The sequence below is a fragment of the Lepisosteus oculatus genome, chromosome 7 (assembly GCF_040954835.1).
Source record: "Lepisosteus oculatus isolate fLepOcu1 chromosome 7, fLepOcu1.hap2, whole genome shotgun sequence".
NCBI lineage: Eukaryota > Metazoa > Chordata > Actinopteri > Semionotiformes > Lepisosteidae > Lepisosteus > Lepisosteus oculatus.
Window position 1 is genome coordinate 11,040,179 of NC_090702.1, and position 23,781 is coordinate 11,063,959.

The 23,781-nt window shown below is 35.3% G+C and overlaps 1 protein-coding gene across 3 annotated transcripts in view; it reads left to right on the top strand.

The window, feature by feature from the left end:
• tbxas1 (thromboxane A synthase 1 (platelet)) overlaps positions 1–22,186 on the top strand; it is a 129,354-nt gene extending 107,168 nt beyond the window's left edge. For all 3 annotated transcript variants that reach the window (XM_006633793.3, XM_069192155.1, XM_069192156.1), the window contains 4 exons: positions 16,447–16,535; positions 17,737–17,874; positions 20,162–20,324; positions 20,683–22,186. In XM_006633793.3, the coding sequence (XP_006633856.2) occupies positions 16,447–16,535; positions 17,737–17,874; positions 20,162–20,324; positions 20,683–20,778 (486 nt within the window). In that variant the 3' untranslated portion in view covers positions 20,779–22,186. The remainder of the gene's footprint in view (positions 1–16,446; positions 16,536–17,736; positions 17,875–20,161; positions 20,325–20,682) is intronic.
• The last annotated feature ends 1,595 nt before the right edge of the window (positions 22,187–23,781 follow it).

Here is a 23,781-nt window from a genome sequence, read left to right on the forward strand (position 1 = left end):
TGATCAGTGGCAGTATTTCACTGATTAATGGCCACTGCATATTTTCATTTCTTTGAGAATATATAAAATACTTTTTGTTTACTCAGGGCTAAACTTTAGGCTTAGTAAAATCCAGCATTATCAGTAGTATGTGATAAAATTGACTATCAAAGATTTGCTTCAAAGCATAATTACAATGAAAATGCTTAACATTTGTAACATGAATTTGGAATTTTAGATGGTTTTTTATTTTATATTGGGTTATAAATAATTATTGTGGCAGTTTAGATTTGGTAGGATTTGACATTTAATGGTATGACCACATGCAGTATTTTATGATTTTATTATTATGAATTGATGTGTGTATGTACTAACTGTTTTTTGCCACTCATAATTTATATTCAAAACTGAACACCATTAAAATCTTCAAATTATTTTACTTTGCATAAAGACTCATTTGTAACTACTGACACCATCGTATAGCAGGAAAACTGTAGTTATTTTAAGCCCTTAATTGCTGCACAAAGTAATATAAATGTAGCGGTACTGTATAAGGGTTCCTAAAAGATGCCTCTTAAATTTCAGCAGCTGTAGGCTGGCAGCTATTGTTAAATATTCCTTTACTGGCTTCTCTCCTGGGATATTAGAATTAGCAGCAGCAAGTGAACAATGCGGATTCTACATTTTTCTGTCATGCTTCCATTAATGTCTGAGGTACATTACATTATAAAATGCTTTGAGTTTTTATGTTGTCAGGTAATTAAATTGGTGTGCATTACATTAGTACAGAGAGGCAGTTCTCTTTTGATGTAGGCATCTGTGTCAGTTTATGACTTAATTATAAAGCAGGCTTTTTGTGCTGTTTTCTTGGTTCCTTCAAGAGTTCACAGGGAAAAAAAGTTAATACATTACAGTTGACATAATTTAAATATCAGAAAAATCTTAAACAGAATCATTGGTTTTATTGAACAAAGATTAGTGGAATGAAATAAAACAAATGGAGAAATGTGCTGGGTTTGCACAGAAACAGCTTAAATAGCTTCTATCTAAATGTATTTTACAAAATTGATGGAAGGACTGTTCTAACATGCCTTGAAATTAAGGTAGTGTCTGACCATATTGTTATTCTTGTGATTCCATTACCAAATATGAGAGTAAACAGCATAGCGCTACCTTACCACAGTACCAGCATAATAGGAGGCATCTATAAGTTATTTAGACAAATTAGTGGAATGGCTAAAAACTATTTATAAATATGTTCCTAATTCAAATGTGATTGGTTACTAAATAAATGTATTTTAACTGTTGATGCAATGTTTAAAAAAAGTACTATTGCTTTATATTTTTGTTTATGATTAATTGAAAACAGAATGGCACGACAATACGATTAATTGCAAAATATGTATTTCTTTTAAAAAGGAAAAAATGTCTGAAAATAATGATTGGAAGTAATGTAACAGAACTATAAATATTATTGTATTGAGGCTATTAATTACAAAGTGTATTTGAAAAGATGGACATGTATCTTAATTAATTTATCCCACTTTGTTGACTTGTTCAAAAAGTCATGAGTTGTTTTATTCTAACAGTTATTTTTAACCATATAAGTGTTCTCTGAAATTAAATGTAATTGTTTTATATTTAAACTATGTGCAAGTGCATTTAACAGTAGGTACGTCTTTACCCAAAAGATAAGTGTAGAGTGGGGAGTGTGGAACTAGCTTTCCAGCCATGTTGTTGAAGCCGATACTCTGGTTTCTTTCAAGATTCAACTTAAGTACTAACTACCGAATGGACTACATGAGCTGAGCTCATCCTCTTCTTATCTGTTATGTTTCCAATGTTCTTATATTTTGAACAAATTATTTGTATACTTATTAGTGTTATTATTTGCAAATGTTAGAATATTTATGAGCAGTTTAACATGTTCAATTAGTAAAATAACATTGCCAGTTTTAACTATGATCTTAAATATCAATGAAATAGTCTGAATACATGAAAACCCTGGAATATCAAAGTACATTTTTTGTCCTATGACCATAAGACCAGTTGTAAATTGCTAGGCTGTACATGAGAACCTAATTAATGTTTCTGTTGTTGTGACACAGCAGTCAGGAAAATGAAGATCAGATTGAAAATGGAATTACCATATTCCATTTTATTTAGCCATTATAAGAATCTAATGTCTGGGAAAAAATTATATTAAAAGTTTCCTTTTTCATTCACCTAAAAAAATGTAAAATGATGGACTGTAAACATGATTTAAAAGAGAAAACGACATTTAAGCACTGTTTTTTTTAAATTCACATTATTTTAATCTCATTTGTGAATTATCTCTGAATGTTACCATGTTTTACAGTATATCCTCTATTGCAAATGATCTCTTAGTTGATTATTACAGTTTATCTTAATTTATTTTCCTAATTTCTTTTGGCTAATATGAAAAATTAACCATGGAAGAAATTCAGATGTAACGCAGTTTCTCAGAACTTCAGTTCTTCGTAATTCTTTCAAATCTGTTGAAGAATATTTTCTGTTGTAATGCAAGACATTCCAGTTTAGAAATGATATAAATGTACAGTACAAGATATCATTTTTTAAGGCAGCTGAAACATGTAGTAACCATAAATCATACAGCATATTTTGATGTAATGTGGTCAAACTCCAGTCCTAGAGTTCCAGCACATCTGCAGGTTTTCCAGGTCTATAGCAAAAAGCATTTGAAAAGCTGGCAGAGGCTGGTAAATTGGTCCAATGCAGCTGGTAATGAGCAGATTGAATAATTAAGACCTAAGATGGAATGAAAACGTCCAGACACACTGGCCCTCATTGACTATAGATCACCTGTAATCTTGAGCATGCTGAAGCCGTCAGTACCGAGACAATAATTCACAAAACAATATTAAGTCTAAATATGGCACACTGAAATAAAAAAATGATTTCCAGGGGATGCAGTCTGATTAGCTTACATATATTGTATTCATATAGAACTTTAACCTTCACATTACATTGAAGGACTTTCAAAAGCTGTCAATCATAGATGTTATATCAGACTTTCAGAAAATGGTTCTGCTTCTATTCAGTAGATACTGCACACTGTACCCTGTCCTAGATTAATTCAAATCTCACCCACCAACTGCAAATGAAATACCCAGTTCTTGAAGGTAGCTTTTTGTCTTGCTTCTACCCAAGGGAAACATACCATCAAATACTGGGTGTAATTTAATTCAAAATTTTGATTTAATCCTGATCTTAGAATACACTCTAAATATCAAAATGAGAACTGTTAAGTTATTGTTAAGATGTAATGGGATTTGCCAGCTCATCAAGTCATGTGATGTCTTGTTAATATTGGGAAAAGTCATTTCCTACATGGTATTTTTGTCAGCAGTCAAATATACTGTATTATCCTTTTGTGTAACCTCAATATGGAATAGCAAGACAACACAGCCACAAAACCTGTTGCAGATTGCTTGGTATCTCATGGATATGCTGCAAGTGTTCTTTGGAACAGGAGTGCCACTACCAATTTACTGTTCACATTAAAATTTAAATTAATTATCAATCAAATTATTTCCTAATTATAATTTACAATAAAATAGAAATCAACCACAAAAATGGTAGTACAGTTGAATTGTACTGTTTTTGATAAAGTTTATAACTGGATTACTAGGGTGAAGGGCTTACCTTCTGATACACCCAACTAAGTATAAATACAGGTAGCAATACCCCTTCCAGCATGCATTGTTCTGCATCCCTCCTGCATCACATCATCATCCTTACAGCTGCTCTCTGGATCATTCTACCCACTGTGAGTGTTTAATGGTCTCCATCCTTATGAGGCTATCATTCCCTCAGTAGTTCAAGAAGGTAGCTGTGTTAGCATGCGTAGGCTGCAAAGTAAGTAAAGATGTATTCCATGCTGACAAAACATTGTGTTTTTTCTTCTGTTTTCAGAATGGAATAAACCTTTACTTGTTCCTTAGTCAAGCAAGTTAGGTCAGTAACTCAACTGCTTACACACTAATGCCCTCAATACTAGAGTTAACCCAAAGCTCTTAAGTATTGCCTCTATTCTGTAGATGCTTGGAAGCCACTTAAGGAGTTCTTTATCTATTCTGTGTATATGAATACATACATCAGATACAGTACAGTATTATTAAAGTCAAAATATCAGATTGTCAAAAAATCCTCAAATTATCATGAAGATATATTTCTGAATATTTCTAATAATTGGCTGACATCAACAAACTCAGAAGCTGACACTAGTGCACTTTTTTACGATTTATGAATTAACAGCATTTTACATAGCTGGCATTTGTCTGCACCCTAATTGCCTTGACATTTCAGTACACGTTTAATGTGCTTCCTCCTAGCAGTATAATTGGACTTGTTCTTATGTGAGCAATTTACAAAGATATTGAATTAATCTAGAGATGACTAATGAACTGATCCATTATAGCTGTACTATGGCTGCTGCACTGTATGTGAGGATGAAAACACACTTCCTTATTAAGCACTGCAAGCAAAAGCCAGACAGTATGTTGTTTGGTCAATACAAGAGCCCAGCCACTGTCCTAAGTTTTACAGGCTGATGCAACTTGGAAAGTGTCCAATGAAGCCTATGGCATTCTCCTTTGACTTCTATGGGATAAGAATTTCCTGCGACTGCATCTCTCTTTGGTTTGTGAGATATCATGCTTCAAGATCTTAAATCTGTACTAAATAAACAACTTTTGTTTTTATTTTTTGCTACTGCATACTATACTTCTTAGCATTATGTAAGGTAACTTTGTTGACAGTAAATTATTGATCCAAGAACTACATCAGGGTCCTTCTTGGAACTGGATGAGCTGCAGTTGATGCTTAGTGGATATTACATGGAAGTCTTACCACTACTATTGTTGGAAAAGGGAGCATTATGTGCTAGAGATCATGTGCTAGAGCCAGTGACTTCCCATTTATCTTGCACCTCCTTCTGCTCTCTTTGGGACAGAACATATTACTGAAAACTGCTATGCCCTGTGACCTATAGGAGAGTTAAACCTGATGTCCTGACTAAATTCCAGTCTGATCCTGTAACTTGTGCAATATGTCCAATCTAACGTTCCCCCTTAAATCAAATGATGCATTTCTCACTTCTCCACCAGATCTGCTCTGTAGTGGTGCTGCTAGGACATAATTGCTGCCATGTGTTACTCAGGTGGGTACAAAATTCAGTGGTGCATAAAGTGGATCCCCTAAATGCATAATGTACTTTGGGATAAAAAAGTGTTTTGCTACAGAAAAGATTAACGCTCCCCAATATTTTTCCAGTGAGAAAAATCACAAGAACAAATGACAAGAACAAGAATAAGATTTCCTACCTTGTGTTGTTGTATTGGTCATTGTATCAGGTCTTGCCATTTTTAATTTTGGGTGGGGGATGGGATGTGGAAAGAGCAATTTTTCATAGCAAGAGACAAGTGCTTTTCAGGCTTGGACAAAAGATGCCTGGAAAAATCAGGACAAAGAAACAGGCTAGCCAATTCTGGTGATTGGCTGCTTGCTTTCCTAATGTAATTGAAATGGTAAATTTCTGTCAGTGATGTTGACCCTAGACCTACTTTTATCCTCATCTCTATTGATGCATTCATAGTGAATAAACAATCCTAAATCATTTAGGAATCAATATTATGTGCTTTATACCATATAGAATATAGCCTATTGCTGTATTGATTTATTTGTTTTTATTTATATCAAGAAGCTCAGAGTTGTTTTGCTTTCCTCAAGTGAAAAATGTGCTGTTATAACATGGTTTTCTAGGGTTTGTGGTTGTAGGGACAGTACAGTGGTCTGTTTTTACTAGGTCAGTCATTTTTCCCCAGTCACGTGGATTCAGGTTTGTGTGACAGTGAATCAGTATTGCTAGTTCCTGCTTCTTCTGTCTTGAGATGAGTATTTTAATACATTTATTTTGTTTTGTCAAGTTTATTTTGGGTTAACTGTCTGGACATAGGACAACTTGTCCTCTTTGTACTTGGTCAGAACCAAATATAAGAATGCCAGGCCTTTGAAAGGGTCATAAATGTAACCCCTGTAGTGTTTCTTATATACAGTATAGCAGTATAATTAGTTTTATTTTACCTTCACTGAACCCTGATTGTTTGATTTTGGGATGTCCTAAAACATCAAAATAAAAAAGAAATGTTCTGATATTCAAAGTTCTATTCAAAAAAAGAACTCATACTGTTAATGATAAACAAATTAAAAGCAATGTGTCCTCTGAATTAACCTATCAACTGTTATTCCTCTTATGTTATTTTTCTCTTGTTTCTTCTGCAAGCTTGTGTTTACCTTTTCAGCTCTCTTTTAAATTAAATATACAATATATGGTGTTAGTTTTGTACAGCAAACTTTTTCATTAAAATCTGCCTAGTACAGAACAATAATCCATTAATGAATAAACATCAGACGTTTGAAAGTGAAGTTACGTACAAATATCTTGCAACTACAATTTCTACAAAAATATTAATATTACCACTAAAATAAATCTAATTACATTAAGAGTAAAAAAACACAGTTCAAGACATAGGTAATCTTTTAACATGTACAGAAATGGTCAGTGATAAAAAGATCATGTTTGTCAATTTCACTGACAGAGTTCCTCTGTTTACAGTTTCATACCCATACCCAAAATTGTCTTTGCAAAGAATTGTGGCTGAGATTGGACTGTAATCCTCATCAGGGGATTTAATATTTATATATTTCTGCTGTTCACTTAGTAGTGGTTCTAGTGTCCAATATCAAAATGTGTTAATTTATTCTTTGTCCTCCCAATGTCATAATTTTCTGATAGCACAATGCTTGAGTTCTTTTTCACCATTCATTGTGAAATATTAATAGACATAAAGCTGTAATTAGGATAAATAATTAAGGATAAAAAGGATAAAGCATAGTATGCCACTACAAGCCTTCTTGTCACCTGTTTCAGGCCAGAAACTTATTCAGTGACTCATGGATTTTAAACGTGCAGAAGTTTTAGAAGTCTAGACACAATCAGAACTTAAGCATCAACAATTTACTCAAAATCGTTGCTAGTGTTTTCTGCTTTTTTATAACCACTTTGACTGTTAGTAATGCAGCTTTGATTGGTTGAAAAGAAACAAAATATAAGTTTTCACAAAGAAAACCAGCACCCAAGAGTTAAGACTTAATTGTTGCTTATCTTAACATCAGGTTTTCCTTACAATAGAAGACGAAGAATGAAATTTTGGATGAGAAATGTTTTACATTAGAGAAGAGAGGTAGGGCAATCCAATAGGAACTGAGGGTGTGAGGTACAACTCCAGATTTAACAGTATTTTAAGTCAGATGGAGGTTGAGATGGAAAGAGTGATTTAGAAATTGGACATACTGTAGATCCAGCCAAGCTTATCACAAGGCACACAAAGTATATTTTCTTTGGAACCAAGAGCAATTTGATAATGTACAGTAGGACAGCTAAACTGTTGTCGTGAATTGCTGAGAATTTCCTCCTGGAGCTTTAAGCGGTGTAGTGAGAGCTTTGCATTGTGAAAGAAAGTAGCTGTAGTGAGGGAACGAATTGATTGGCTCAAAGGGCAGCAAAGGCAGAATAATCCGCTGACTATTTGTGAGCTCCTGATGTGGCTGGAACATGTAAATGTAGGGAACTGACTGCTTGGTTACCCGGTTTCCTGTGGACTCTGAAATACGACAATGCATTACAAATGTATTGAACATTGTGGGCACAGTGGAATGGAAAACAAAAACTCCCATTGGGAATAAATACATTTGTTGGGGATCTGTCCCAATGGAATCAACCCCTCCAGGTGGCGAGGTATATATGGACACCAGTTTTGAACCCAGGCTGTTGTTCTGTAGCAGAAGGCTCTGCACTGACCCAGAAGCAGCAGCAGCTTTGAGCTACCTGCACAGAACTGGGTAACAGAAAAGTGGTACAAGACCCACTTGTTGATATATGCTGGGGAGCAGGAGGTTATTTTCATTGTTTTCCAGTTATTGCTATTGACATATACTGTAAGTGAGTTTTGACAGTCTCCCAAGTGTGTTTGTACTGGTTGCTTTGATGTCAAGCACTTGTGCTGAGAATTGCTTGTTGTCATCAAAAAAGCACAGTTTTTTGGATAATGCAATAGAGCAGGCCTAATGGCAGAGAACCGAATAGTGACACATCATTCATAGTGGAGGTGATCTTGGTGCACTGAATATAAATATTTGAATATGAAACATCGGATCAGCTTGTTGCTGTTAAATATAGGAGGATTTTGTAGGAAATCCAATACAGTTTAAGGCAGTAGTCTTGTGGAGATTTTGAGTGGAAAGATTAATTTGCTGCTAATGTGGACAACAGATGGAAGAGGGCACAGAGTCAGTTTTAGAGACACCAGGGGACAGTTAGGATACTTAGACAGATCCTGGGGCTGAGGAGGCAGCATTAGGAACAGCAGGGGCTGAGAGGGAGGAAACCAGGGACAAATTGCTCGTATAGTTTCAGCCATTCAAAATGAGCAAGGTACGCTGCCTTAAAACGCGATGGATGTTGCGCAACATCCCGCCTTATACCACAATATATACCACATTTTTGAATTAGGATTATAGTACCTAGTAAAACCGCCAGGTGGAGCTAATAAAGCTTAACGTCTCATGTAAAGCATTTGAGCTGTCGCCTGAAAACGCCCGGTTTTGAATCCTGTCGAGGGACAACCCAATCCACTAGGGACAATCTTTTTACAATTAAGAATTTAAGTTATTAACTCTTTAGACATTTAATAATTTTAAACTGTGTATTACAGTATGTTAATACATTAAAAAGTCTGTATATTTTATAAAACCAAGAATGCTCAGTTGGACAAAAGTACACAACCTTCCACATTCATCATAAAAAAATTAATTATGCATAAATATTTAATGCATCAAGGTCTTTAACTTGGTAACTTACATGGGTTCTGGTTTTAACCATGCTTGTTCTAACATTATTAAGCTTATATTGTGTATGTTTGATCCTTTTCTAAGAATACGTACTATAGTAAGATCACCACTTGCTGTTAATGTAAAAAAATTAAAGTTGTACTGATTTAATACCACTTGATAGTAATATTAATATGGAGTCGTGTAACTAAGCAGCTAAAATATTTTGGAAACATAATTTGGAAATTTTGAAAACATTTTGACATTCGTTTTTCTTTTTTTAAAGCTTGTATTGTTCTTATAGTGGTAATGGAGAACATACTGTACAGTATGTTGAAACTGTACCATGACAGTGAAGACGTGTTACACCTTCAAGTAAGCCAGTGCCTGTTGTTTACTATTTTGAGACAAGGTTGTGTAACTCTGCAGAAATTATTCTGTACACTGAAGAGTTATAGACTCTTATAGACACGTTGTGTATCGCCTCATACACTTGTTAAAATGTTCCAATTTTGATGCGATACGGAAGATATTATCAACTGTATTAATTAATGAATGACTTTGGGCAGGCTGTAAGCTCAAAGTATTACCATGGTCCACGTTCTTTGTAAACGTCTGCATCAATTTAACTCATTCACCTGTGATTACGCAAAAACATTTTGCCTGCCCTTTTCAGCTATAGGCAAAGCTGTGGAGCAGTGCGTTAGCATGCGACTCGTGTGCGGCAGATTAGGGGTTTGAGCCCAGCTTCTGGCATGAGCTTTCCTCTAACATATAAACATTTCTTTAAAAAACTAAAATAGAAAATATTATGGACACTATATTGAAATGTTTGACATTTCAAACTGCTTCTATTTTAAAATTGTATTTAGTTCGGGGTGATTTGTCACTGTTTTCACAAACTTCAATATACTGTGTAGAGGAGTGTTGCACCCCACTGTTTGTTACGTAAAATAGACAGTTTTTCTCAGTGGATGGGATACATTTTCGGTAGCATGCACTTCTGTCATTGTTACTCTTTAACATAAGGCAACCAGCAATCAAATGTCCTGTTTTTTCTTAAGATTCTTGACTGAGAAAGCTTTAGAGAACTTTACATTTTTATTTTCAACATTTTGTAAATATGACGTTTGCATTGGCGTTTTTTATTAATTTTTTACTTAAGCGTACGGAGGAGTGTCAGCTGTCAAGGAGAGCTCCCCCCTTCCCCCCTCTCCTTCCCCCCACAGACAGACTGATAAAGCAATTTTGAAGTGTTAACTATCCAGCCATTGCAAAGGGTCCAACTGTAGCAGCCACAAATAAAAAATAAACGTGCTTTATGGTAACTGTAAAAAATTGTCACGTTTCACATCCTTGCGAAACAATCATGACGTTCTCATCATGAGTTCTCATCAAAGGTTTGATATTTTTTTATGATCTTAACATGCCGGTGTGAAGTAGAGTTAACAGTTTCAGATTTAAAAGGTTATTAATAATATCTTCCGTGTCCCATTAACATTGGAATGTTCTTATAAGTGTAAAAAGAGGCGATACACAACGTGTCTCCTCTATAACTCTTCAGTTTACAGAGAAATTCTGCCAGAGCCACACAGCATTGTCCAATAATACTCTTCTTGTGTCTAAGTTCTAGTTTAGCAGGATTTGCGAGACAAGCACATTGTTTAATGGTGATGACATTACCCACATCTATATCACTGTACAACACAGGTTTGAGTCAGAGTGTCTGTTAATAAAACCGAGCACCTTACAATACATACAGTATAACTATTGCATGATTTCTTTATCCATTTCAGCTAAATGAGAGGAATCAAATCAGTCAATTGTAAAAATAACTATTCTTCCCTCCTTTATTTAACTTAAAGAATTTTGCGAAGAAATCCTTAATGACAATATTATCTCTTAAATTTATCCAGAAACACAAATTCACACCAACAACAACCTATAATAGTGGACTAATTTTATATATTCGGTGTACGAAACAAAGTAATTCTCTGATCGGGTTTGAACCGCCTGGTTGCAGCGCAGTACATGACAGTCCATTGCTATTACCACTATAAGGACAATAATATATATATATATTTTAAAAACAAACGTCAAATATTTCCAAAATGTCCCCTTGTGATAATTTAGCTGCTTAGTTAAACTTAATATAGTCAGCAGGAGCACGTAAAAAGTTTTCCAAAATAACCACAGTAAGTAACTGATTGAAAGACTTTGATCCTTAAAATGTTTATGAAGAAAGTGGAATACTGGTGTGTATTTTTTATTTAATCTACTAATACCAGCCATAAACAGCTTACATAATATGTTTATATTTCTAAATTAATATCATTTATGATGTTCAGAGACATTATGCTCCTGTTATTTTGGTTATTAGCTACCAAAACTTCCTTTTAGTTCTATATTAATATTATATTAATAATTCTATATTAATATTCAGTATTAAGCGGATTTAAACATGCACAGTAAAGAGATTAAATGAAACAATCAACTAACAACCAATGCACCACGAGTGCCGCCTGTCGGTCATTTTGGCCTTCCAATCACATACATGTACATGTACTGTGGTATAACACGCTAATCTGCAGATAATTTTACGCAGTACGGGGTTTTACCATGCATTGTGAATGGTTGCATCTGTATGGGACAATGGCACGAAGAAGGCAGAATTACAAGCCTTAGGATGCTTGCTGACTGAGCCGGAAATTTGATGCAGAACAGACCCGGGGCCAATGAGATGTCATCAGGAACAGCGGGGGCCAAGAGGGAGGAACCCTCGGGTGAGTCGGGTACTGGAGAGCAAAAGCAGAAGAGAGTACAGGAGAAAGCCAAATTTTGTGAACATTTTAGTGAATTTGTGTTTGTCCAGAGCAGCCTGGGTTTGCAGGCGCAATAACAGAATAGCTGTGAGTCAGGTTGTTTTGAAAATGACGGTATGACAACATCAGATTTCAGTCATCGGCAATGCATGGAATTCTGAAAAAGACCTGGGGATGGGACAGGCTGAGGTTGAAAAGTGGTTTACTGAGATGGCAAAGGGGCAGATGGAACACCTGTGGGTATAGGCTGAACGTGCAGAGCCAAGGATTCCTGGCTGAGATTAAAAGGCTATTTATCTGAGCAGCAAATTGAAATATCCATTAAAATGTGAAATGTGTTTTAGTTGATTATGAATCACTGACACATGAAACTAATTAAAGTTGGCTATTGTCATCCCACCCGAACTAAACTTAATTTAAATTAAATAGAAATTCTTAGTGCAGACTGATCAGAACTTTCAAAAAGTTGATCACAACACCCCAAGGACTACTGTGGTTGAGAAATCAATATATAGTAGCCAATTAATCACTTAAATCCATTCATATACCAATGAAATCGAATTAACTCATCAACAGGTGTTCCTCATCATTAAATATTCTTTAATCCTCTCTTTCTTTTCAGAAAGTCTTTTATTTAATTAACGTCTGAGTCTGCTCTGTTTTCTAATGACCATGTATCTTCTGCTGCACCTCTAACCATAACATTCTTTAAGATGCTGCTTTTAAAGGTGCTATATAAAAAAAGTTATTAATATTATTTTTGTTGTTGAAGGTTAAGTCTCATTATACAAAAATAGATATTTGTTGGAATATTTATTGGTTTAGAGAAAAAACACTCAAGGTTCAGTAGAAGATCACTGTATGTTAAGAAACACATAATTGTGTTTCAGTAGAAGAAACACAGTTATGTTTCTGCATAAAGAACATTTACTGCACAAAGACTGCTGCCCAGCATTGTATACTGTAGGTCTTTTATGTAGCTATTAAAAAATAATTATTGAAATAAACTCTGATTTAATATCTCACGAATTACTGCAGCTTCTTATAATTTAAATATCACATTGTCAAAGAGATTATTAATATAACCAAATATTATTCATGAAAGGACAATGGCAAGTCAAGTTTGGATGGATTAGACTATAAAGGAAAAAGAAAACAGGTGAGGATTTTTGTATATTGTATGTCTAGCCTGTTTTGAGTGCAATAAGATGTTTTCCTTTGCAAATTCTGAACCATTAAAAGAAAATACAAACTGACAGCCATTAAATTTGTGTGTTAATAGTACCCTAAAGCCACTTTTTGTGGATGAATATCTAAGCCATTGTCACTAACAATAACAAGAAACATGTTGGGTTTCTATGGAAACCCTGTAGATGTTTGTGATAAAAAAGCAATGATATCTGGTCTGCTTGTCTAACTTCTCAATGGGGCTTCAGGCCTAATATTCAAATGTGGCATAGTACAGTATGTAAATTATTTTTAAAGAATTCTTTCACATATTGTAGGCTAGATGTTTCACATTAAGTCATCGGAATAACGAGTTGCAGGAAAAAAATATTACTTTGCTTTTACCTGTAAAAGTATTTGGTATTTGATTATTTGCAGTGAACATCATAATGAGTAATAGTGAAGTATAAGGAGTTTAGATCTATTTAATGCACGTTAATGTGGAAAGCGCACAACATTCAGTGCAGGAAACAGTATGGTACTGGTTAATCATTTCATTATTTTCATAGAGCCTATAGAACATCTTCATTACTCTGCTTTATTGGGTAAAAACATCCTTTAGCAAATGCAGGCAAGATCTTCTTCATGGGAGAATGGTGTGATTATTGAGACATCCTTCTTACCTCCTTCTCTGTAGCCAGTAATGGAGCAGGCATAATCTCAAATTAAAGGGCTTTGGAGTCATAAATTGAAAAAAATAAATAGGCTAAATGTTCCAAAATTCTGCTTTTGCTTTTCTTAATTTTCTTCTGGGTTTTCTACTGGCTTGTATGTAATGCCAGTGCATGCTTAATTTGCTTGTGAAATAGGATCCAGGGCAGTATGGTTCAATTTTTATAAGATTCTCAAAGAAAATTAAATTGGCAATTCACACAGGATGAGCTCCTATTGTTTCTGCAGGTGTCCTTCTGCCTTTGTGCACATTGAGATGGTACAGTAGAGAGCCCTTACTGCCCTCTTCTGGGCCTTTGGCTTTCTTGTCACTCTCAGGCCTTCCATTAACAATTTAGTGTCGGTCCAGATATTTCAGTTATTCTTGTCTAGCTTCCTGCTGGGCAGGGATGTGCTTCTACACAAGGACTATCACAATTATTAGACCGGAAACATTGTGCACTTTGCCTGCAAGTAAGATTCAACCTTCGCTCCAGATATTGCACTCGGATCACTATTCTGCTATACTTTTAAGATTTAGCTCTTTAGATTAAGTCCATTATAAACTATGGACAAAATGTGAATTTCAGGGATGCATTTGTGATTCCTGCTTTTCAATGTTAACTCATTCAGGCTTTTACTACAATACAAATCTTACCAATGAACTCAGCTCCTCCATCTGCATAGATAAGTACAGCTTCACACTCATCACTTGCTAGCAAAATGTCATTCTGTCTTCCAAGTGTCTGCTAAGGAATGAGAAGTGACAAGACATCTGTCTAATTAATGCTTTAGACAGACTATATCACTGCAACGTAGCACTGCATTCACAATTTCTCCTACTGTTCAGCAATCCCGTATTATAATAGAGGACTTCAAGACATCCGTCACCCTTTAACCCACATGGTTGGATACCCTGCCTAATGTGGATAATGACTTCAGAATGCTTTTTTGAAACGTATCATAATTTTCAGTGCCACATTAAGGCTTAAAAAAAAGTGTAATAGCTGCAACCCTAATGGCATTCTGTGCTGTACCGTGACTGGACATTTAAAAAGAAACTAGACATTTTATCTCATTTAAATTAATTTGCTGTCTTCACTGAATTGCTCCTCTTTGTTCCCTTTATTGCAGATAATATGGAGGTAAAATGTCACGCAAAACTGGTGACGTCTTTGTTATCTGCAGATAAAGGGGAGCTATCTCCCACAGTCCTACAGTAATTTGGTTAGGTCTGTCTGTATTATACAATTAAATATAATACTGTGATAATTGGCAACAGACACTGCATAACATAATGCAAGTGATGTGCAGTTGACATTCCTATAATGCTCTGGATGCCATAATGTAAAGTCACTTAATAGCGTGATCTTACCAATACCACAAATTGATTCAAAAATCTTGCATAGGATGCAGTTCTTGTATAATGAGAGCTTTGAACTTTTGAGATTAATTCAAGATTATGTTTCATTGCATTGTGTCAGTAATGCTTCGAAGTCTGAGGTTCATAAAAGTATTTATGTTTCTCATTAGAGTTAAATTGCTTTTGTAGCAGACTGGACAATCTAATCACAGCTGTACCACATAGAGCTGTGATCTGCTCCATCCTATTTAATATGCGTCCTTTCTTTCAACCCATTCAAACAAACTTAGTTGGAATGATTTGTCTGAGTATAATAGGGCAGTAATAACACTTAAGATGTTTTGAAGTTTTTTTTTAACATCGAGTGTAAACCCCTTTAAAATGTATTGTATTTTTCCCACACAGCTCTTCAAAAAAGTCTAACTTAATGCACAGAATTTCAACATGCAAAAAGATGTCTCGTGATGTTCTTACTGTTCCTTTCTGTCAGGGTCTAATACAACTTTAGTCTTTTAAGGATATGTATGGCTAAATGCTGCCGGATGTTTAATGAATCGTATTTTCTCCCACTTTGCAAACCTTAGGTATTTATTTGTTGAACTCAATAGACTGACCATGTTTGTTTTGTTCTATTGTGTTTTTATTTTTTAAGGTGCAGCCTATACTGTATGTTGTTGAATTCTACAGAATTGGGAACATTCTGTCCTGTGCTGTGATATTTAGTGTAATTTGCAATAAATTAAAGTAGTTTTTAAAAAGACTGTTCATCCATCTTCTAAACCACTTTATCTAGTACAGGTTTGTGAGATAACCAAAGTTTTTTCTTGCACAAGGCAGGATATACTCCAGACAGGACGCCAGTCCATCGCAGGGCAGACACAGACAAACACACACACATGTACAAGTAGCGATTTTACAGAAGCCACTTAACTTACCAGCATTTCTTTGGAGGTCTTTGTGGAAAACAAGAACACCCAGAGGAAACCCATGCCAACACAGTGAGAACGTACAGACTCCATGCAGATATCTTTTCAGGAGTTGAACCCAAGGATCCAGCATTACAAAGCAGTAATGCTTAGCACTGTGGCACTCCTAGGCTGTTCATTTTAATTGATATATCTTAAAAATCTGTACTACATTTTTTGTAATAATTTACTTTGCAAAGTAATGTTTATGTTTTAAATAACTGAAATGAGATGTTTAATAAACAATTCAAATTAATCATCTAAGATATAATGTTTTGCTTTAATTATCTGACTTTTGAGAGGGGAAGGGTCCCATTGCCTATGATTTTTTAGTTTTCATTAAGGCTGAAAAGTTTTGAATTGCTGCCCTCTAGTGCCGAATATTAAAAAACAGCTTCAACAAGAAATTTGCATTGGCTGCTGTCAGGAAATCGTGAATGCTATTTGTCATTGCTTATGATTTGTTTAATTGTTTTCTTATGTATGATTCTCTTTCATTCTCCTTCAGGACACGCCAGACTATAACAATGTGCAGGAACTGCAATATTTAGACATAGTCATCTCAGAGACCCTGCGTATGTTCCCTCCTGGTTTCAGGTAAATACTCCATCTATAAATACTGTACATATTCACGAAACACTACCATACGTATTTACATGGTGAATGCTGTATATACTGTAGCATATCTGATAAGTGAAAACATGAAAAGAGAGAATAATATATAATTTTAATGTTAATTTTTAAAATATTTAGATTTCATTAAAAAAAGAGATACTAACAAAGGGAGACAGTTACACAATGTGGTAACTAGAGGTGTCTCCCCTCAAAAGCCCAGATTTATTTTAAAACAGTTGATGATCTTCCTGTGACAATAAAGCATAAAACACAATTGGGAAAATATATCCTTCAGGCTTATCTTCAGTGTAGGGTAGACAAAGTCATTCAGTGCTTACAATTAAACAATACACATAATTGAATAACACTGTAAAATAAAGACAACTCTTCAGGTCTTTTAGAAGACATACTGTAGTAAACTTTAACTCAACAGAAAGGTAAGTGTACAGATCTTAAGAAAGTTTCCCCCCAGCGAAACAAAGCCCACTAACACATGACACATGTGTACTCAGGATAAAGAGATGGAAAAGAGTGGAAAAGCAGCATAGATGTTGATCCAAGTTGCTGAGGCCTGTCACTTTTAATTTTTGGCCTTGGCCTGACTAGAGAAGTAATTCCCTTGTCACAGATATATTTTACAGAAACAGACTAGCTAAAGAACCAGATATAGAAATCTATGTATTTGGATAAGGCACAACTCCTGCATGCTTCATTTAAATCTGTTTCAGAGACATACTGCATCTCTGAATCTTTCTTACAACACTACCAATATCCACCGACAACCAGACTATTTCTCCAAGATACATCAAATGAAGAATTCAGATAACAAGTGATCTCTAAAAGGGTCAAAACAGGCCCATTATGTTTGGATCACAACAGTTTCCCACTGTCCATGAGGATTGTCAATTGAATCTCATTAGAGCTCCTGCATATCTATTATCCTGACCATTATTTGAAAATCTGGATTAAATTAGAGGACCCTATATTAAAAACACTCTGGTGCGTAAATCCCCGTAAACTCAGTTGGGTTTTTCAGCATTTTAACTAGAGTTTCGGTTAAGTGATTCTGGGAGTCTAACTTTTGCAGTGCCTGTTAATGGCCAAGTCTGGTCACTTGACTTGAGAAGATTTTTTGTAACGTCCTTCTTGGTTGTCTTTTTGACAGTTTGGTATTGCTCCACAGGTTTGCACGGGATGCTGCAGAGGACTGTACTGTAAATGGGCAGTTTATTCCCCGTGGTGCTACAGTTGAAATTCCTGTAGGTTATTTACATTATAATGCTTACTACTGGCCTGAGCCTGAAAGGTTCATTCCTGAGAGGTAGGAAACATTATATTTAGATTATAATGGTAGACTGTAGCAAATGGTTTAAACTTTGAAACTACATGTAATCCATCCGTTATCATAAAGTTGGTAACCTTGAGAGTTATGGCAATCTGCAGCCTATCCCAGAGTCACAAGATGGGACTGAGAGCATATCACTGCTGCAATCCTATATAGCCGTGGTTTTCAAACTGTGTATAGAAAGGAATAGGAATGCGTACTACGAACGTAAGTGGCTACTGTAATTGTATTTAAAAAAAGGTCTCTTCAGCAAATAGGGAGGTTGGAGATTTTGGAACAATGTCAATCCTGTGAGCACAGGAAAGCGTGATAGATAACAGAAACATATTTAAGAACTGTTCTAGGGTAATTTGAGAAAAATACACCGAGCGTCTATGTGTTTCGCTTCCATGTGAAAGAAATAAAAACTTCTTTTAACTTCTGAGATGGACCCTTGAAATGGAAACGGGAGAAAATGCAAGCTTGCAGATTGCTGAAGCTGGTAAGCTCCACACTACTTGCGAAGAACTTTGTACACCGTTGGCAAAAGAGCTGACACGTATTATGTGTGGAGAAAAAGCTGCTAAACAGTTCCACCTCACTCGTAGAATTATTGATATGGCAGATGATGTCAAAACATAAGCTGATAGAGCACGTTAAGAGGAGCAGATGCTTTTCACTGCAATTAGATGAGTTTGTAGATGCCGTTGAATTGGCCAGTTTGCTCATTTATGTTAGATACGAGTTTGAGGGCACATTCCTTGAGGACTTTCTGTTCTGTAGGCCACTACCAACAAAAACTACAGGAGAGCACATATTTCAGCTTCTGAATTAATTTATCAAAGAGAATGTCTTCGACTGGATAACAGGCAGACACAGCGATGTAGTTGCACAAATTAGATAGGTTTCTCCAGATATGAAGTGGACGCACTGCAGCCTCCACCACAAGGCCTTAGCAATCAAGAAAATGCCTGAGGATTTAAAATCTGTTAGACTCTGATGTCAAAGTTGTGAACTGTATCAAGGCTCAATCAATGAATTCACATCTGCTTTGCTCTACTAAACAGGCTCACCCCTCTCACTGAAATGGTGTCACGGCCTCCACTAATCAGACACAAGCCCCTGCTTCTACCCACAGATGCTGACGGATATCCTAATTATCCAACCACGTCCCTAGTCCTGCACCACACCTTCTGACCACCCACTACTTAAGTGTTCCTAACCTGCACTTCCTCGCTCAGTATTAAGTTCGTTCTTATAAAGCTCACCTTCCTTATTAACTCCCTGTCTGAGAGAACTATTGTCTTGTGAAAACCCGGATTCTTAACCTATGCATCCCCCAGACCATGACTTTTGGCAACGCGACTCGGCTAAGTACACCAGGCATCTGCTCTCCATATAATTTCCTTGCTTAACATCTTTAGCTAAGCACTGCGTAGGGTCCAGTCCCCTTGCTGAACCTTCTGGCACATTACAAACAGTAAGTGCTCAGTGCTATTTTTATTACATGTGAGAGTGTGCGTGCACGCGCACATGTTGGTCATTTCTGGGAATTTCTGGGGTTCCTATGAGAAGATTACTTGTGCTGTAGTTGGTACTTGGATACTTTGGTTTGATCAGGGGTGGAACTTGGTCCAGAAAGTTTGAGAACCACTGCTATATAGGATGTAGTACATCAGAGGAACTCCCTTAAAAATCAAAAGAACAAGATATAATTTCAGAACAACTGTACAGTACATAAGATGATCTAATATTAAATAATAATATCCTTACGTTAAATACTGTGTTGTTAAGAAATCCTTGAAGACCTATTAAATCTAAAAATGTTGGTCTGAGAAAGGAATTATAGTTTCTAAAACTTGTAGCATGTGTAAGTAAAGAAACCACCACAACTCAACATGTGTGTTTCTTTATCTAAGGCAACAGAAACAATAGCAAATCATTCCTGATGTTCATGAGCTGAGTTGATTCCTTTTCATAAGGTTTCACCCATTATAGACCTTTGTGAGATCTACACTAGTACCTTCTGTCTGCACATTGTTTAATATTTTAGCACATTTTATGTTCAAGCAGCTGTGTCTTATTTATAATGTTTTTGTTTTAGTAATCATTTTGATTTTTAGAAAGTTATGTATATACATTCACTGTGTTGAAAGACTGAAGACACACTTTTGTAGAGCTCATTATTACTGAACACTGTGGTGTCAGAGCTATTTATCTCTTTCCTGTGATTTGGCAGTGTAAATGAAATTCACTGTTTGATATTGGGTTCAACAATTCCCAGGTTCACAGCAGAAGCCAAGGCCGAAAGGCATCCATTTGCTTACCTGCCATTTGGTGCAGGACCTCGCAGCTGTGTAGGCATGAGGCTGGCATTGTTGGAGGCGAAGATTGCCATGCTCCGCATTTTTCGAAGGTTCCAGTTTGAAACCTGCCCACAGACAGAGGTGTGAGCATTTTCCTTACAGACATTTTATTTTTTTCTGAATTTAACTATACTTAAGAATTGGTATTTTCAATTGAAATGAATGTAAACAATTGCAGACATAGACGAGATGCAATTACATGAGAATAAGCAAAATCTCTGTGTTATCTTCAGTGATCTCATTAATCAGGAGTGCATTTATTTTCTTGCAAGATTATTATAAAGAAAATAATAATAGGTATAAATCACATGTAAAGAAGAGAGTGAAAATGGAACGAGCTTGTGCTTCTATATGAATTATCAGAGCTTGACTGTATCAGGATTTTTACTGAATTGATCGATTTCTTTACTTTGTAACCTATTCCTGGATTTAATTTCAGATTCCTCTGGAGTTAAAATCCAACTCCACCCTTGGGCCCAAAAATGGAATATTTCTCAAAATCATACACCGACAGCCAGTTGCATGCCACAAATAAGATTTGTAACTCTACTGTGTCTCTGCCTGTAATAATTTGCTCATGATTTACTCACTTTTTCTTTAGATATGTTAATTTTTTTACATTTCAGGGCATTTGGGAGTATGTACTGTACTGATAACTATATATTTTTAGGTTTAAATATGTATTGTGTGCTTCTCAAATGGTTTTCAATGAGTGAGTTTATATTAGAAAATGAAGAAAGAGACAACACAGGTGTTTAAAGAAGAACAGTTTTTTTTAGAAAATGTAAACAGCTCAACCAGTAAAAGTGTGCATTCATAACAAATGCACAGAGTCCTCATCTCACTAGTCATTAGCTGGATTTGAGGGGGAATGTACAAGTACTGACAGAGGTTAATTTTGAATTGACCAAAACTGCAATACCAGTCCCTGTGAGTGGCTAGCCATTTGAGTTTGCGGTGTTATCACCAAGAGCCACAAACTGTAAAACAATGCTGGAAGCATTGTGGAGTTAGTGCACACATTATGGTTTTGATGGACAATGATGGACAAAATGATGGACAAATACATGTTTTGGAAGGACAAATGACAATACCAAACTGTATTGGTAGAAAAACAAAAAATAGAAATTCTAAATGTAATAGCAGATCAATACTAAGTTTTGGATTGTATGGCTTTTAGATAATTATTGCACAATAATTTAAATATACTTGGATATGGTGAGTTTGTTCCTGTTTGGTACACATACAAAAGGGTAAGCCAACAGGGGAAAAGTAATCTTTTTCAATTCACAGTTCAAAAGTTAAAGTTTATTGAGGTCATACTAAACTGTCAGTTTGATAAAGATCCGTACCCTACCACCATTGATTTTTCAGGTAATCAAGATCCATGCTAGAAATGCTGTATAAAAAGAAATGTGACAAATATGTTAACTTTTTTGCATTATCCATAATAGAAAAAAATATTGGTAACAGACAATTAATTGTAATCATATTGATGATTCCTGGAGATCATAAAGGATCTCTTTTCTGTATCAAGTAAGTTGTATGTATGACATCTGTGATGATTATACTGTAGGTTGTTTTTCTAGTATGAAATGAAATGACATACAGTATGACATTACAGTTGTTAAGGTGGATCCTGATAGATCTTAGAATCAAAATTTTGACATTTCATTCTCAAACCACAGTAATAACTACTGGAAAATCCAGTAGTGCTTCCTCTTCTATGGTAGATATGAGTAAATATAAACATTAACAGAAACTAAATTCACAGTAATTCACAAAGAGCTTAATGTGATTTGATACTACATAGGTTATGTTTTCTTTTGCACTTTTTTTCCTGGGAAAGGCAATGACAATGGCCTACTTTTACTTTGTACTGATGACATACTGTAACAGTATTTACTGTTCTCACAAAGTAAATACTTAAAATTTTAAATCTGCACTGTGTTTGTCCTGCTTTAGGAGTCGAGTGTGGTAAGTGTGGTAAGCATTCTCCTTGAAACAGTGAATTACACATAGTAATCCCAATATGCAGGATTCTTGTAGCCAATTATGCCACCTAGTGATTCAAAGATTCTAGAGATCTTATTCCTACTTAGGCACCCAGATCTCCCTCAGCCTGGCACAAGATGTATTCAAAACGGGAACTGTGTTCTTCAGTCTCACACTGAATTACCCATTTAGCCCACTTACATAAAGCATATAAAGTCCTTATTTCTCAATACAGTAACTGGCCTTTGTTGAACAGATTGGTTAACTGAATAAAAGATTACTGTAAGTGTACACAGTAAACAAAGTAAATAAAAAAGTACCTACAGTACACACAAAAAAACAAACCATTTGTTCCCGGTAGTCATTTTTGGAAAGAAGATACCAAAAAAAAAATTCCACACACCAGTCAAATTTAAATTGACCTCCGTACAACAGCTCTAAGAATGAAACCCACCCCACTCTTCAGTGCTTCATTAGTGCTGGCTTGTGCCATTAAAAGTAGAGTTTGTGTTGCTTTCATTCTCAAGCTATAGCATGTTCTTCGAGCTTTCTTTTCCAAGATATAAGATGTTTGGGAGGGTGTGATGTCACCCAGCCGCTCTATAACAGAGCTGTAGAACCGAGCTGGACTTGTTCGTTAGTGCTGTGGTAGTGTCAGTTTGTGCCATTGAAAGTAGCTTTCGAGCAGCTTTTGTTCAGAGATATAGCACCTTATTTTTCAGATAATCACTTTGCTGATAAGAACTTTACCGTTAGTAACACATTCTGATGTATTTAATTACAGAATGCAAGAATAAGAATGCCTGCAATTTGCTTCTCTGACTGTCCAGGTAGTTGAGGTGGGGTGGAAGTTTTGCATTTTAATAGATTTGAATTTGTGCGTTTATGTGAATAGTAAAATTAAATCCCATCTTAATGTAACCAGAAGAGTTGCTGTTTTAGCTTTAAAAAGGAAACATCTGGAAACAATTTGTTTAAAAGGAAAATAAAGGGAATTTATTTTTGTATCCTTTTTAATTAATATGCAGTTTAAAAGACATTTAAAGTTTCAACCCATCTTTCAAGCTACGTATAATGTATGTAAAATGGTAGAATGAGCAACTTCCTGCATTAAAATACTAGTTGTATTACTTATGCAATGCTAAGACATAAACATGGAAAAGTATTAGGAAATTGGATTATAGTATCAAATTGACCTAAGTAGTTAATAAAAAGTTAATATCATATCTAGAAAACCATTGAAAATGCTACCATATCATGTGTATAGACTTCAGTTATATTTGAAAATGTTTATATTTGCTATGTAAATTTTGAAGAGAATATGTTCCATATTACATTTGAATTGGAGCTTCTTTCAATTATACATTCATGCATTTTCTAACCAGTTTATGAAATACAGAGTCACATGGGACTAAGAGCAATATACAAAAAGCAGAGTACACTCTGGAAGGGTGACAGTCAAAACACACACAATTTTGTAACAATGTATATTTGGATAGATTACGAACACCATTTCATCTTCTCTGAACTCATAGTTCTTAAA